This window comes from Tinamus guttatus, unplaced genomic scaffold, assembly GCF_059628265.1.
Source record: "Tinamus guttatus ecotype Peru unplaced genomic scaffold, ASM5962826v1 Tinamus_guttatus_pri_ptg000052l, whole genome shotgun sequence".
Classification (NCBI taxonomy): domain Eukaryota; kingdom Metazoa; phylum Chordata; class Aves; order Tinamiformes; family Tinamidae; genus Tinamus; species Tinamus guttatus.
In genome coordinates this window covers 5,152,882-5,166,800 of record NW_028288586.1, presented here as the reverse complement: position 1 = coordinate 5,166,800, position 13,919 = coordinate 5,152,882, and the positions used below count along the sequence as shown (strand labels likewise).

General features: G+C 35.2%; 2 protein-coding genes across 2 annotated transcripts in view; both read right to left on the bottom strand.

Annotated features, from left to right (window-relative positions):
- Nucleotides 1-3,865: 3,865 nt before the first annotated feature.
- On the bottom strand, nt 3,866-4,576 carry FGFBP2 (fibroblast growth factor binding protein 2). Its single transcript, XM_010227916.2, has one exon. It carries the CDS (start codon nt 4,531-4,533, stop codon nt 3,919-3,921), a length of 615 nt encoding a protein of 204 aa, XP_010226218.2. The 5' UTR covers nt 4,534-4,576; the 3' UTR covers nt 3,866-3,918.
- A 1,828-nt stretch (nt 4,577-6,404) lies between these two features.
- PROM1 (prominin 1) overlaps nt 6,405-13,919 on the bottom strand; it is a 49,863-nt gene continuing 42,348 nt past the window's right edge. The window contains exons 22-27 of the mRNA XM_088539986.1: nt 13,841-13,909; nt 13,225-13,317; nt 11,674-11,789; nt 10,499-10,567; nt 8,113-8,153; nt 6,405-7,874 (exon numbers count right to left, since the gene is read on the bottom strand). Of these exons, the coding sequence (XP_088396112.1) occupies nt 8,135-8,153; nt 10,499-10,567; nt 11,674-11,789; nt 13,225-13,317; nt 13,841-13,909 (366 nt within the window). The 3' untranslated portion in view covers nt 6,405-7,874; nt 8,113-8,134. The remainder of the gene's footprint in view (nt 7,875-8,112; nt 8,154-10,498; nt 10,568-11,673; nt 11,790-13,224; nt 13,318-13,840; nt 13,910-13,919) is intronic.

The window sequence follows — 13,919 nt, the reverse complement described above, 5'->3', positions numbered from 1 at the left end:
ACTATGCATGAGAACTCCAATGTCCTGTCCTGGCACTGACGGAAGCAGCAAGGAAAAAGCCAAAGACTCAAAACAGTAATTGGAAAAAGTAAACACAGGAGAAACAAAATGTAAAAATGCAGAAACCATTAAGAAGCAAGGATAGCAATAGGAGATCACAAGATATTTTAGTATTCCTCTCTCCTTTTATTTTTCTGAGACATTTTTGCCTTAAATTCATACCATGCTCAATTATGACACGTACTGAAAAATCAAGAACACAAAACGCAGTCTAAATAAAAAGCACCCAAAAAGGAGGCAACTATATCACTTTATTACCATCATCTCTTACTCTCTTTCATGCAAGTCAGTGAAGTGCACAGCTCCACCTTCTCAACAACCTCATAGGTATTGGGAGGCATGTTAAATACCTACCCTGCTACACAGAGGTTCTCTAAAGGCATTTTGCTTTGCTTTTTCTTTAGGGCTTACCTTGTCAAAGTAGCAAGCAGTCATGCTGCCTCTGTAAGAATGTAAATATGAGGATCTTGAGACAAGTGGACTGCCTGAAATCATACTGAATTGGCAAGAGAAGAGACAGGTTTGGGTGTCAAGTGCCTTCCTTATTTCAGAAACCACGACAAACAATTTAGTGCGTGGTTCCTCTGTCAAGAAAATAAAACACAAATTGCATCTCCACTTTAGTGGACTTCTTTAGGCATTACATGGGAACTAACAGGTTAACCTAAAACATGTAACAGGTTTCATTCATTCATTGAGTACTTAAAAACCACACTAAACTCACCACAAACACTTCTCAATCCATCCTTTCATGAATGAATAGCACTTTCATACCAAAATGGTAGCTGAAATATGACTGAACATTGTAAATACTAAGCACAAGTAAGTATTAATGCAGCTGATGCATTCACTATGCTGTTATAGTAAGGTGGGTTATTTCCGTTAACAATTTCTAAATCTTTGAAAGCAAGGCCATTATCAGTTAACTGACTTGACAAAGGTGCACACAGTTGCTTGATCCAACATAACCCAAGATATGTACCAAATTTGGTACCCTGGTACCAAAACACCCTCAGCTTCTTGTAAAACTTAAAGCTTAAATATGTATTTGAGGTCCTGGCGAATTTACACAAAGCAATTCATGAAACTTGGCCTTTGATGCAAGGATATTCGATTTCCAGGTCCTACTTCACCAGTAAAGCCTAAGGTAGTCATTCTGCATGACGTAACTCCCCAGCAGCAGCTCTGCTGTACTGAAATGCACAACCATGTACTAGCAAGTATTCATGACATAGTCATCCAATAAGTAAGATCAATGCTGGCCATATATTTTAAACCACAGCACTGAGTCCTACACAGTGTCCGACAATTTTGCTTTGCTGCCTTCTGCATTCAATTGTATCGAGAGAAGAGGACACAAGGAGAAAAATTTTACTTCAATGCGCTCATGAAGCCTTGCTATTTCCCCTGCTCTTTGTGTAGTGACTTTGACGTGACAGACACACTGCCGCCTCTTTAAAGTCATTATTGCTGTAATGGAAACTAGTGCAAAGTAAGGATTTTACATCATAAAAGGAAGGAGGACCTTAAAAATATTTTAAAAAATCATAAATATCTCATTTTCCTTTTGTATTTCCAAATAGTTCCCAAATATTACTTGCACACATTAAAACCACTTGAAAAATCACAAAAGAGTTATATTCATTTCTATGACAAAAAGCGAATAGATGTACTCTTTTTCCCTTTACAAGAGCTAGGAAGGGTATCTGAAACTACAAATAAGGATTAACCACACTGACAAAAATGGCATTGCCTGACAAGAAGTACACTGTCTCAAGCTTGCATTTTATCAAAATTCAAATTAGACAACTGCCTTGTATATACAAGCTTCTATCCCGTATTATTTTACAGCATCTCACATTATTTGCCATTCCTTTCCACTTAATATTTCAAGAGATTTGGAGACAGAAAATTATTTCAAGGTTTAGTACAGTTTAGTTTGGTACAGGCACAGCTTAGCCACAGGACAGTCAAGATCTGGACTTACTGGTTATGAAATGAGAGATATCAAGCCATTATTATGAACTATTAAGCTATGCATAAAGTTGGATAAATATTTAAGTACAACTACACATTGCAGAAACACATTGCTTAACAGTAAATGCAGAGTATTACTGGGTCATGTGGCAAAAACAACATAAATCAAATTACCATTTACAACACACACAAATGTACTGTAAACTAAAAGTAGGCTGTTAGGATTTTTTTTAATGTTTGATGAGATTTGTGCAAGTGATGTGTAATTTCATAAATACACAGATGTGAGTTACCTTTCAGAATATTTACTGAATCCAAACACAAGGTTTAATATCATTATCATTAATACTATTGAACACTATGAATGCTCACCTGTCATGCATCTGCTATGTTCTGCTTATAAATGTCTTTTTATAAGTAATCTTTTATTTCTCCATTACATTTGCTTTTTGCTGAAACTTACCATTATAGTGTAAGTGTAATGATAATAGTGAAAAATATTCATCATAACATGTTAACATTGAAGTAGTAATGACTCAAATCTGCAACTTCGAACAACCTCTTGAGAAACAAGCATCAAATATTTACACAACTAGTACCTTTTAAATAAAATTTTAGGAAAGCACACTGAGTATTTTTTCAAAGTTCTTATTTTTATTATTTGCAGTAACTGTAGCATTATTTACAGCTTGTATCTCTAATAAATCAAAGCAAACCTGCACAAAGAACAACTTATTCAAGAATAGCACTTGTAAAAGTGGAACCTTGGTTATATAAACCCAGTTGCGTTGCATGTAATATTTAGGAATAATTTGTGTATCATAATACTTTCAGTACAGTCATTCTAGTTTCATGGATCTTTCAGGGCTGTTGAAAAGGTTCATTTTAGGGGTGCAAAGGGAAAACAGCTACAAGGCTTATAGAGACGACTCACTTTGAAACCAAAATTAATTAGACTAAAGTATTAAACTACAGCAGGGAACTCTCTTCAGCTGTAAAAATTTTGTTCTGCAAAACAAAACAAAACACAAAATTAGTCACTTTGCAGTATTAAGCACAATTAGAATCATTGACTGGCTAAATGCTTAAACTAACTTGCTGGCTCATGCTGCACATATCCCCATTTCTGTTGAAAGTTTTTGAGGTTTGACAGCCAGCTCCCGGCTCTGGAACTAAAGGCCAGGAGGTAAAAATCTGATTACTTCTGTGAGGGATTTGCCTTTTTAAAACCTGGCTGAAAAACTGAGACTTCCCCATAAAGGGTCTGCATGGGATCACCTATCACTTCTACAAAATACACATAGAAACTAAGACGTCTGAACAGTTTGCTCTATTCATTCCTAAAAGCATTTTATGAACTCATCTTAGAATTAAACCAGGCAATTATTAGCAGTTTTGATGAATAAGTTTTGTTCCCTCAATTCTGAATGTAGCACTCTCTAAACTGCAGGATCAATCTGATTTTTTTTTTTTTTTTACTTATTCCATTTTATGGAAAAAAAAATGACAGAAATTTGAAAATAAGCCCAAATGAAGCAGTTAGGACTGATACAGCATGGGATTAAGGCATAGGCACTAAACAGGAAATACACAAGTGATCTCCAGAAGGGCACTGTTTACTACTAACAGAAGTGACAAGCCTAGCATCCCAGCACATATTAAAGGCTTCAGAGGAGGCTGCCAGAGACCCTTGAACTATTAGATGTCAATGTTCAGACTTGCAAAGGCTACAGTTCTGGCTTTGCAACTTTGAAACTAGAACCTCTTAAAACCCGTGAGAGATCCCCAAGAACAAAATAACAAAAGAGCATTACTCTTACAAGATTATTCTTAGGTATTTTCTGCTGTACTTCAAAGGGGAGTTTTACCTGAAGCAGATCCTTAACCTCTAAAGATGCCAATAATGTAGGAGCAGAATCCATGCAGTGATTCCCAGCAGTGCTCTCGTGCCAGTTTCATGGCTTCAGTCTCGTTTGCAGGCCCTTGAGCATGTTGGGCTGGTTTTATAAGAGGTAATACTGGCGGTTTCCCCATCTTCTTTACAGAGCTTTTCCCTACTCCCTTCGTAGAAGCTGACGATTTCTCTTGGTTTGCTGTATCTTCCGGCTCCACACCACCAGCTATTTGCTTCATCTCGGCATCTGGGGGAGCCTTTTGGCACATGGTGGCCTTCAGCACTTGAGTAGCTTCACAAGCATGGGGGAGCTTCCTAAGTTCCATGGCGATCTGGTTCCAGTAGATCTTCGGATTCTTTCTGAAAGGACGACAGACTGATGGTTTGCCGGTGAATTCACACCAGTAGGACTTGCCTTGGTTTTTGCATTCAACTCTAAGTTTCATCTCCTCATCACCACTCATGCTCATTGTGCAAGCATCTTTGGCTTTAGTCCGAAAGCTGATTTCTTCCCCGTTGCTTCTTTTCTTTGGTTTCAGCTTCTGTCCAAAACCTCCCATGCCACAGATCACTACTAGGAAAAGAAGAGCAACACTCTTCATCGTGAGAGGGGCTGAGATCCTTGAGCAAAACGATTGGAAAAAAATGAAGGTAGCTTGCTGCTCACAATTTAAAGGCTTGGTGCACAAAGAAGCCTCTTTCCAGCTAAAGGTGGGATGTGTATATATGTATTTTTTTTATAATAAATCACCCTTCAGTACACATGTGCCCATAATTTATAGCCCAAGGGAGTGTCAAATAACCTGTAAACTCCCAAGAAAGTAACAAGACAAATCTTGTAAATCCACTTAAATACAGCATGATAGTTGTGTAACTAAAGCACATTCCTATCTATGATGAACATGTCGTATTTGATTTTTAACAGATATTTTCCAATCTCCAGTTCCTTTATAACTATCTTCATGCCACAACCTGTCATACCATATTGAAGTAAACAAAGTAAGAGTGCCAAAAAAAGCCCATGTAGCTAGATCTGGATCATTATAATTGCATTCTATTAATAAAAACTGATTTATAGACTTGGTCTTCTGTGGATTTGCAAAGTAATGATGTGGCTTCACTACTTCATTTTTCAGCATTTGACATACAGTGTGGACACATGGAAAAGCTTGGAAGAACCAGCTGCACATTCTTTGAGCTGTGTAAGATTTTTAAGACTTGCCGTCTTGAAAGGATAGGAAGGAATAAAGATAAGGAATAAGGATGAAGAGAAGGAACAAGATAAGGAATAAAGGTGGCAACATAATATCTTATGGGCCTAAACAAACTAGACGTTTTGAAATTTGTAATCATTGCCACGCTGTGGGTTATTTTCAGCCAATTATGCAAGACAAAAAAAAATAATAAGCATATCATGGGTCTTGGTAGTGGGGAATAGACCCGAAATGCACCTTCTCTCCCCATTTTTCTTATATTTTCCTATTCGCAAAAAATGAGCTGTAAAACTGCAGTAAAATAATGGCAAGAGCACCAAAATATTTCAGTGCAGAATTCTGTAGTGACAAAAAAAAAAAACCTAAGAAGAATCATAACTCCCTCAGCACTGAGGAGAAACCCCAGCTGTTGTGTTGCACTCCACAAAACTCCTCTGGCTAATGAGACCTCATTAGGAACTTCTTTCACAGAGACATCTACGCCCAGCCTGACTTGAACAGCTTGTGAAGGAGTGTCCCTTTAGTTTGGTCTGCTCGAATAACTATGGAATGAAAGAAAGCCTAAGCTTAAAAACTGTCCTAAGTACAAGAATAAAATAACATATTGTGTATCTAGCTGCTTGACATGTACACTAAACAAAACATAAAGACTTCCCAGAAAAAACAAAAATATTTAACAGATTTATAATGAAGCAAATAAAAAACATAGAAAAAATGCTGAGCTAATAGTTGACAATAGGCATTGCTCTTTGCTGCTCTGGCTCCCCAGCCAGCTTGTGATCCCCCTGGTAAAAGACGAAGCCACCCAGAACCACCATTCCTAGCAGCCTGACCTAGTCTCTTCCCTCTTTGTCCCCCTCTGTTAACAGTTCAAAATGCTTAAAAAATGCTGTACCCCAGTTTCAGATCTCTATGAAATACTCCATTTCTTTTAGCCACTGAAGACCAGGCACTTACAGAAACAAAGCAGACTACAAGGATAAGGACAAAAAGAAAGGCTTGGACTCAAGAGCTCTGGTGCACTTATGTATTTCAGTTAACATGTCACTGACAGCTGTTTGTCCCACATCCATCTGGCGTTTGTGTCCTCACCAACATCTGCCTGTGCTTCAGATGAAACAGGAAAGGAGGGAAAAAAAATCACAGAAACTTTTATGATAAAAGCACTCTCATTCTGATAAGATCTTAACTGAGTGCAATGCAATGCCTCCCTCTGAGACAAACCTTTATACAAACAAAACAATTGTGAATCAATCGTTAGTTAGTTAACCAAGTTCTTTTTTATTTAAATGAACTGGGAACATTTTCTCAAATTAAAAATAGAAACTTTTAAAAATCTACAGTTCTGAACATTATATATACACATATGCTACATATTGTCAGTTAGAAATGTTTCCATTTATGACCTAAAAATGAAAAAATAAGGTTATTCCAGATTAAAAACTGGTATCACTTTTCAGCATTTCTTTAAAATAATTTCAATGATTTTCAGATTATCCCGACTTTAAGCCAATAAACCTTACTGGAAACAAAGTTAAGAATACTGGCACAGGAAGAGAAGCAGTTTTAGCTCAATATACCCAATTACGCTAGTAATAGACCCATTTGTGGCCCTTTCGATAAATTCTACTGTTAACCGAATTCAGCAACACAACTGTATGCCTAAAAGGTACTAATTCAACAGCAGTAATGTTACTAAAAGGTAGTAAGTAACTCAAACAGTAGGAATATAAAGACAGTTTCTAAAAATGTTTTAATTTCGATATGTAAAGTCACATTTTAAAGTTAAAGAATGACTAGCTGCTGAAAGAGCCACAACTTAACAGTGATATCTATGGAAGGACATTATAGGACTGGATGTGAAGAAGGAAAAGAGAAGAAACACAATGTAAAGCATTCTGATAATCACCAACATTATGACATCTTTCATGCTCTTTTTGAGTACTACTGAACTCTAGAAAGCTTAGCTTTTTTTTTTTTTTTGCCGTATTATGCATCATACACACTCCCAACCCTCCCACCCAAACACGGTTTCAAACTTCTCCAAATAGACCCATTTAGGTCTATAGTCTATACTGCAAGTCACTAAATATTAAATAATTCAAAAAGAGGAAAAAAAAACTGCAACTGAACTTTTCAGAGACACAAAGAGACACTGTGGATCCCATTACATTTAAAATTTAGTCAAAAGTGGTCATTCAAGAGCACCAAATAGCAACACTGATCATGCTGGTAAATTCATTTGTGAAGTATACTATACAATATTAAAATCTTAACTAAACACTTAAGTTTTAAGAAAAATGTATATACAAAAGTCTCTGTATATAAAATGTGTTTTTATGTAAACATGTATATACTGTATTTAACACATCCCAACAGTTTAAGAATTTAACCAATTGTCAGAATATAACTAAGCAAAGTCTGTTAACCTAATGAAATTATATACTATGATGTAAGATAGAAAGCCCAGTGTAAAAAAGTAAAAAAACAAACAAAAAAAACCATTTTAATTCAAGCCTTGAACAGTGGTATTCAAGAGGCAGTGCCTTGGTCACAAAATATTCTGTACAGTAGCTTATGGCATAACATTCAATAGTGTATTTCTGATTTACAGTACAGGTCACATAAAACAAGTGGCTCAGTGTTTGGAAGATGAATGCAAATGTCAATATACTTGGAAGAATAATGATATATTCTTGTAGATGAATCTTGAGCCTCATTTCTATAACCTGGAAATAATCACAAAAACAATTCAGGAAAATTTGACGAGCAGTAACGTAACTGTGAATTGCATTACAGTGTAATTTAACCAGAATGCAGGAGTATACACACACAATATGAACATCACTACGGCTCAACATGTTTTAATTTATTTACAACATCCATGCTACTGAAAACACAGCAGCTTTCTCAAAAGTAGTAAAGCAGTAATACATTTGGAATCAGCTTTAGAAGTTCGCTGCTTACCCCTTAATGTTTCCAGTATCTGCTACCACTGTTCCACAGAGCTATAAAAAGAAAAACAAAACCACAGAGTATAATTTTCTTCTGTCCACAGCCAGAATAGAAATACTTTGTATAACCGTAACACAAGAGAGCTCATTAAGCACCAACTGATTTCAAAATTTTACCAATTTAATAAAAAGTTTTTCGAACAAAAGAAAATAGATTCATGGTTTTTGCCAGCAATCTTTCCTGTTTTCTATCGTTTTAGGACAGAAACAGATGCTTGGATTGCCAACATCACTGACTTCCACTGAACCATTTAATTGAGTCTCCAATTTTGCTCACACAAAAAAGAGACTATATTTTATATCATTTAAATGTATCATTTATATTTGTGTAAATATCTCAAACTGTTATTTTATATATATCTCTGATAATTTCATATTTGTGTTTCTCTCATATTTATAAAAAGAGATATTTATTTCTCTTTCCAGCAAAATAATTTGGCAGATTTTAAAGGATAAATAATACAGATACTTCTATACACCTGCAGAAGTACCAGTTTGTAGAGGTCTGTTTAAAGGCTTTCAGTCTCTCAGGATGCATAATGTGAGTTTTTAAACCTATATCACCTAAAGCATCTAAAATAATCTGTAGCATTATTTGCTAAGAAAGCAGAGGTAGCACAGAAGTAAAGAGTTTGCTGAATTGAAAATGAATAATAAGACTCTGTTATTATGGGAATCCTGGAGTAAGAAACTCAACGTGTTTAATATAATCAGCAGATTTTCAAATAGTCTGCATTAACTTATACGGAAACATTTCTTCAACTGAATTCTTCCATTATTCCTACAGTTTTAATAAAATCTAGGAAAAGAAAGTGAGGACTGAACTAGTGGGCCTTTAACTTTTTTTTTTAAATGTTAATTTTTAGCTTATTCAGGAATGCTGTGTTAAACTAGTCATCAATCTCTGAATTGTCAAAAACAAACAAACAAAACCCCACAAACACATACCACAAAGCTCAAAAACATCAACATTGGTATTAAGAGTTAAAGATCAGAAAGGACTGAACAATGACAAGTTTCCTCTTATGCAAAATATCAAAAGTTGTTATAACTGCATTCTTAGATGTGCTAACGGAGATTAGTTTTGAGTCAAACACTGTGTAGGTTAATTTAGGGAAACCCAATATGGACCATGACACAATAACGAACACCTAATATCACTAAAAATAGTTATATGCAAATACTTCTTGTATATGGAGTCAACCTTTGGTCAGCAAGATAATTACTGTAAAAAAAAAAAAAGTTAAAAAAACCCACACCTGTAAAACAATGTACAACTGATACAGCCATAAAAATCTGGCAAAACTTAAGAAACTTTGGGGGGGTTTTATTTCACTTGTTATTGAAAGAATAATGACATCTCACTTGTCTGCTAACATTCAACCTATATTTTCAGTTATATAAATTCCTAGTGAGTTATAGATTATAATCATGACTTAGATCCGTCCCTAGGGAACCTGTATATCTTGCAAACCCAGAAAATGCAAGTTTCAGAACATCCTATATTATTCCTATGGAAACTGAAGATGCAAAAGAAGTCTCACAGCTGGCTAAGGTTTTACAGCAGGAGATGAACAATTCAGATCTCTCTTTCAGGCATAACTTGACATTCTCATTCTGCTTTCATACTTCTTCTTACACTGCTTTTATAGTTGTAGAAAGCTTATTTTCTCAATTAATGTTTTCTTTATACCCTGCACAGTCTGCCTTTTGCACAGCAAAACCTGTTCTCACCATCTAAAATGTTACAATACATAGCACAGATGTTCTGGTGACAGAGTAAATAAGCAATTATAAGTTGTGTTTATTTTGTGGAATGTCTACAGCAACTAACTATAATTTTAAAGATTTTATAAAATTTAGTTTGTGTTCTATGCATTGCATAAAAAGAGTTATCTGAGTAAAACAGACTTTATGAAGTTGTACCTATATCTATTCTAGATAGGAGATAAAAAAGCATATTTATTATATATTATACACCGACCAACATGGTTATGTTTATAAAGAGAAAAACAAAAGGATCTAGGAATAAAAATGTATCCCACCCAATCACTTTCAGCTGCTATCATATTTTAATAAATTTGCCCACTTAAGGCACATTGTGCCAGTTCAAGTTTTGTCAATCCCTTTGTGAAATGCCTGAAAATTACTGCAGTATCTGCCATAATGTAAAGCATATTTTAAAAATATAATTCACACAGCATTTGCTATAGTGAGTAACCATGCAAAAAAAGAGAGAATTATGCAATTCCCTTTGAAACATGCAGAAATCAGGTAAGTGATTAATATAGTATATAAGCAGGGACACATGAAGGCATGCAGTTTCCAACTTGCTTTACCTTGTAATAACAGGATTGTGTATACCATAGAAATGTTCTTTATGATAACCATTATTACCATTTTCCATACTGTAATGAAATGAATGCACCAAGAAAGACTTGCATGTTAAATATTGGATGCACTATGTACAGCATGGCTAAGACATACATATGCATGATGGTACTATGTGCAAAGATAAACTGTCTGTACATGAGATGATAATTTTTCTTTGTAACATTCAGGAGTTTATAATATAATCTTATATTTAATATATATTTGTATCTTACATTTTTATATTTTAATATGCTCCAAAATTTAAGTAATTATTAAGGTATTCTTGTTGAGCTGTATACTGCAATATAAAGTCTGGTGAAATAAAATGTTACCTCTTTTGAGGTAAGAATTACATTGAAAAAATTAAATCCTCCCACTTTAATAATTGTAACATGTACCAGCAAAAACATCTTACTTCTTTATGAGTATAGTTTCAAAACTATAAAAAAAATATACGAAAGGAGAGGAAATTAACTTGACACTAGCACATGAATATTTATTTTAGCTGTGTATGCTTGCTTCTGCTCTAGTGACTTGTGAATGTGCAATGAAAAATGAATAGTGTGAAATTTGAGAAATTCACTGTGCAGGCAAACTGAACAATGAGAAAAATAAAGTGTAGAAAAGAAAGTAGTAAAAACAAAACCAAGGGAAAATACGTAAGAATAGTTATCATAAAGTAAAATGCCAAGTCCCTGAGACAGAGGAACTGCAATTGAAAACGGAAAGACCGGTTAGGAAAAAAACAAGATAATAAGAAAGCAAATAACTAATTCAAGAAGATTACAAAGCATGCACAATTCATTTCAATAGGTAATTTGGCAAAGATAATCACTTCCACATTGGAAGATGTTTAAATAAATGCTGTACATGAAACTCTGAAGACCTTATTCTGAAACAAATTTCTCCAAGGCAGAGCTGGCAAGGGTACAGGACTGTAGAGAGTCATGGCAGGACGTGTTAACCAAAGCCCACCTGCATGAAGCACAGGGCAGGCACCAGCCCAAACCTGCATCATTTCACAAGAACATGCAGTTCTAATCCAAAAGCACAGAAGACTAAAGGATTATATAATCTTCACATACAATACTAGTAAAAATATTCTACTTGCCATTTTGCTTACTTTAGAGTATGTACTTACTCATCATAGACATCCTCTGTATCCATTCTACGATAGTATTTTGAGAGCTTTACAGCAAAAATTATGGCAGGAATTAGAAATATTGAAGAGCCCCCCAAACCAAACCAGAAGGTATTCTGAAACAAAATAAAATATAGGAAAAAAAAAATTACTGAAAGCCCTAATTCCCTTTTTGACATTCTAAGCACTGTTGCCGGAGGAACTTGGAGGCAATGGTGTGTGGACTATTTGAGTCTTCTCATACTGGGGGAGCAAGGCATTCTCCAACACCAAGCATTCTCCACATAGATTAGAGCAAGAACGCTACAATCCTTCAAATGTAACCAAAGAAAAATTTGTCCAGAGACACTCAAATCCACAGAAAGTGACCTGTGAAATTATTTCAACCCAATCAGCCTTGAGCTAGAACATAGTTTTATCTCTTAGGAGTTTTACTGGCCAGATATTTTCCCTTAATATTTTGAAGTAGTTGTCTTATTTGTGGCTCTTAAAGTTTGAGTTTCCACTTTAAGAAGGTAGTTTTAACTTGCTACTTGCAGCCCAAACTTGTGTGACTAATTTCATTAGTCAACAGATGAACTGAGTTATCACCAGATGTTAAAACGATGATTTTTCAGATTTGATTTGTACTGGCTGGAGGCAGTTTTGACTTGCATGTGGCTCAGCTAGATTTTAACATCACGAAAGCTGTGGTCCATCTGTTAGCATATCTAATCTTCGTTGGTGGCTGCTCAGAGTGTAAGAACAGAAGCTCTGTAACTTAAAAGACAGTCAATAGGTACAAAATGGTTCTGGCACTCTGAGCATTAGCAAGATCAACATGCTTTGGCTTTGATTGAGTACACACGGTTCCTGTTTGTGAGTGGTGGTTTTTGCCTGGTTAAAATTGGCACAAAGCTAAACAATAGCTGTAAGATGCTTTAGAAGGGTTTCCAGCATATGGTTTCATTTTCAATGCATGCTGCCCACTTCCCAAGGTCTTCTGGGAGCTGAAAAAGCCAATATTTGAGTCCTGCTACAAGCCAGGCTGAAAGTCTCCATTCTCCAGGAATGAATCAAGATCTGTCTATTTCAAGTGAAGTGATAAACCATTCATTTTCCTCACATGTTTTTTCAATTCCAGGAAAGACAAGAAAGCTTTTCCTCAATATTTCTATCTCACTCTTTTTTTTCCCCACCATTAGGTTAGGGATGGCTTAAATTGAAACCTCAGATCTTAATGATTTTCAATATAAGGGCGGTTCTGAATCAATCAAAATGAAACCCATCTTCTCCAGAATTTATTTTGAATTCAAGGTGGAAGAAATTTATTAAGAACAATTAACATTACAGATTGCTTGCTCTATGGGGCCTACGTTTAATGGGAACAATTCCAACATTAACCTGCCTTTCAACTTGATCCAGCTCAAAATGTTTTTTTCGTTGAATAACTCTGTATGTGATCACACTTCAAAACAGATTAGTCCAAATAATTAAATGCAAATTTACATTCAAAGAATTCCCCACTTGATTTTCCCACTCAAAATTGAGTAATAAAAGATATTTCCTTACCACCGAATCTGCTACATAGCTGCATAAAAAAATATCTACTGCTGTATCTATCACATTGGCAATAGGCTTGCATGCTGCTACCTCCATGGCAATCTGAGAGCAAGATTAAAAAGAACAGAGGTTGAAGTATCAAATAGAGTAAAATGAAAATCTCAGTAACACCCCCAAATTGTTATCTTTTATAATCTCTCCAAATTCAAAATAAACAGCACTGGGATATGCTATCAACTGATATACCCAACTGGATATCCCCCTTAAAGACTAATGACACCAATTTGAACTAAGCATGGTCAGGCTCAGTACAATACTAGCACAAGCAGTAGATTTCAGGCTTGGCCTGGAAAAATGATGCTATGTTATGTATGCTATATGTACAGTACTACAGCCAATGCGATTTAGTCGCTTCTACTCTGCTTCTAGTGAAAGACGATGTATGGAACATGAGTTTTTTCCCCCATATGCTGAGTATAAATGTCTTACAAATTGAATTTATAAAACATACTTTCACAGAAACATTTTTAGTGGCTTAATATTTTATAAAATAAAAATATTTTATTTTATGGCTTATAAAAAGCCATATTTTATGGCTTTTCTCAACAAAGTAAATACACCTTACCGACTCCTTGACCCACTCAACATATTGCTCAAAGTAGCCAATTACAGTATCCATGAACTTCTTTGTTTCCTAAAAACAG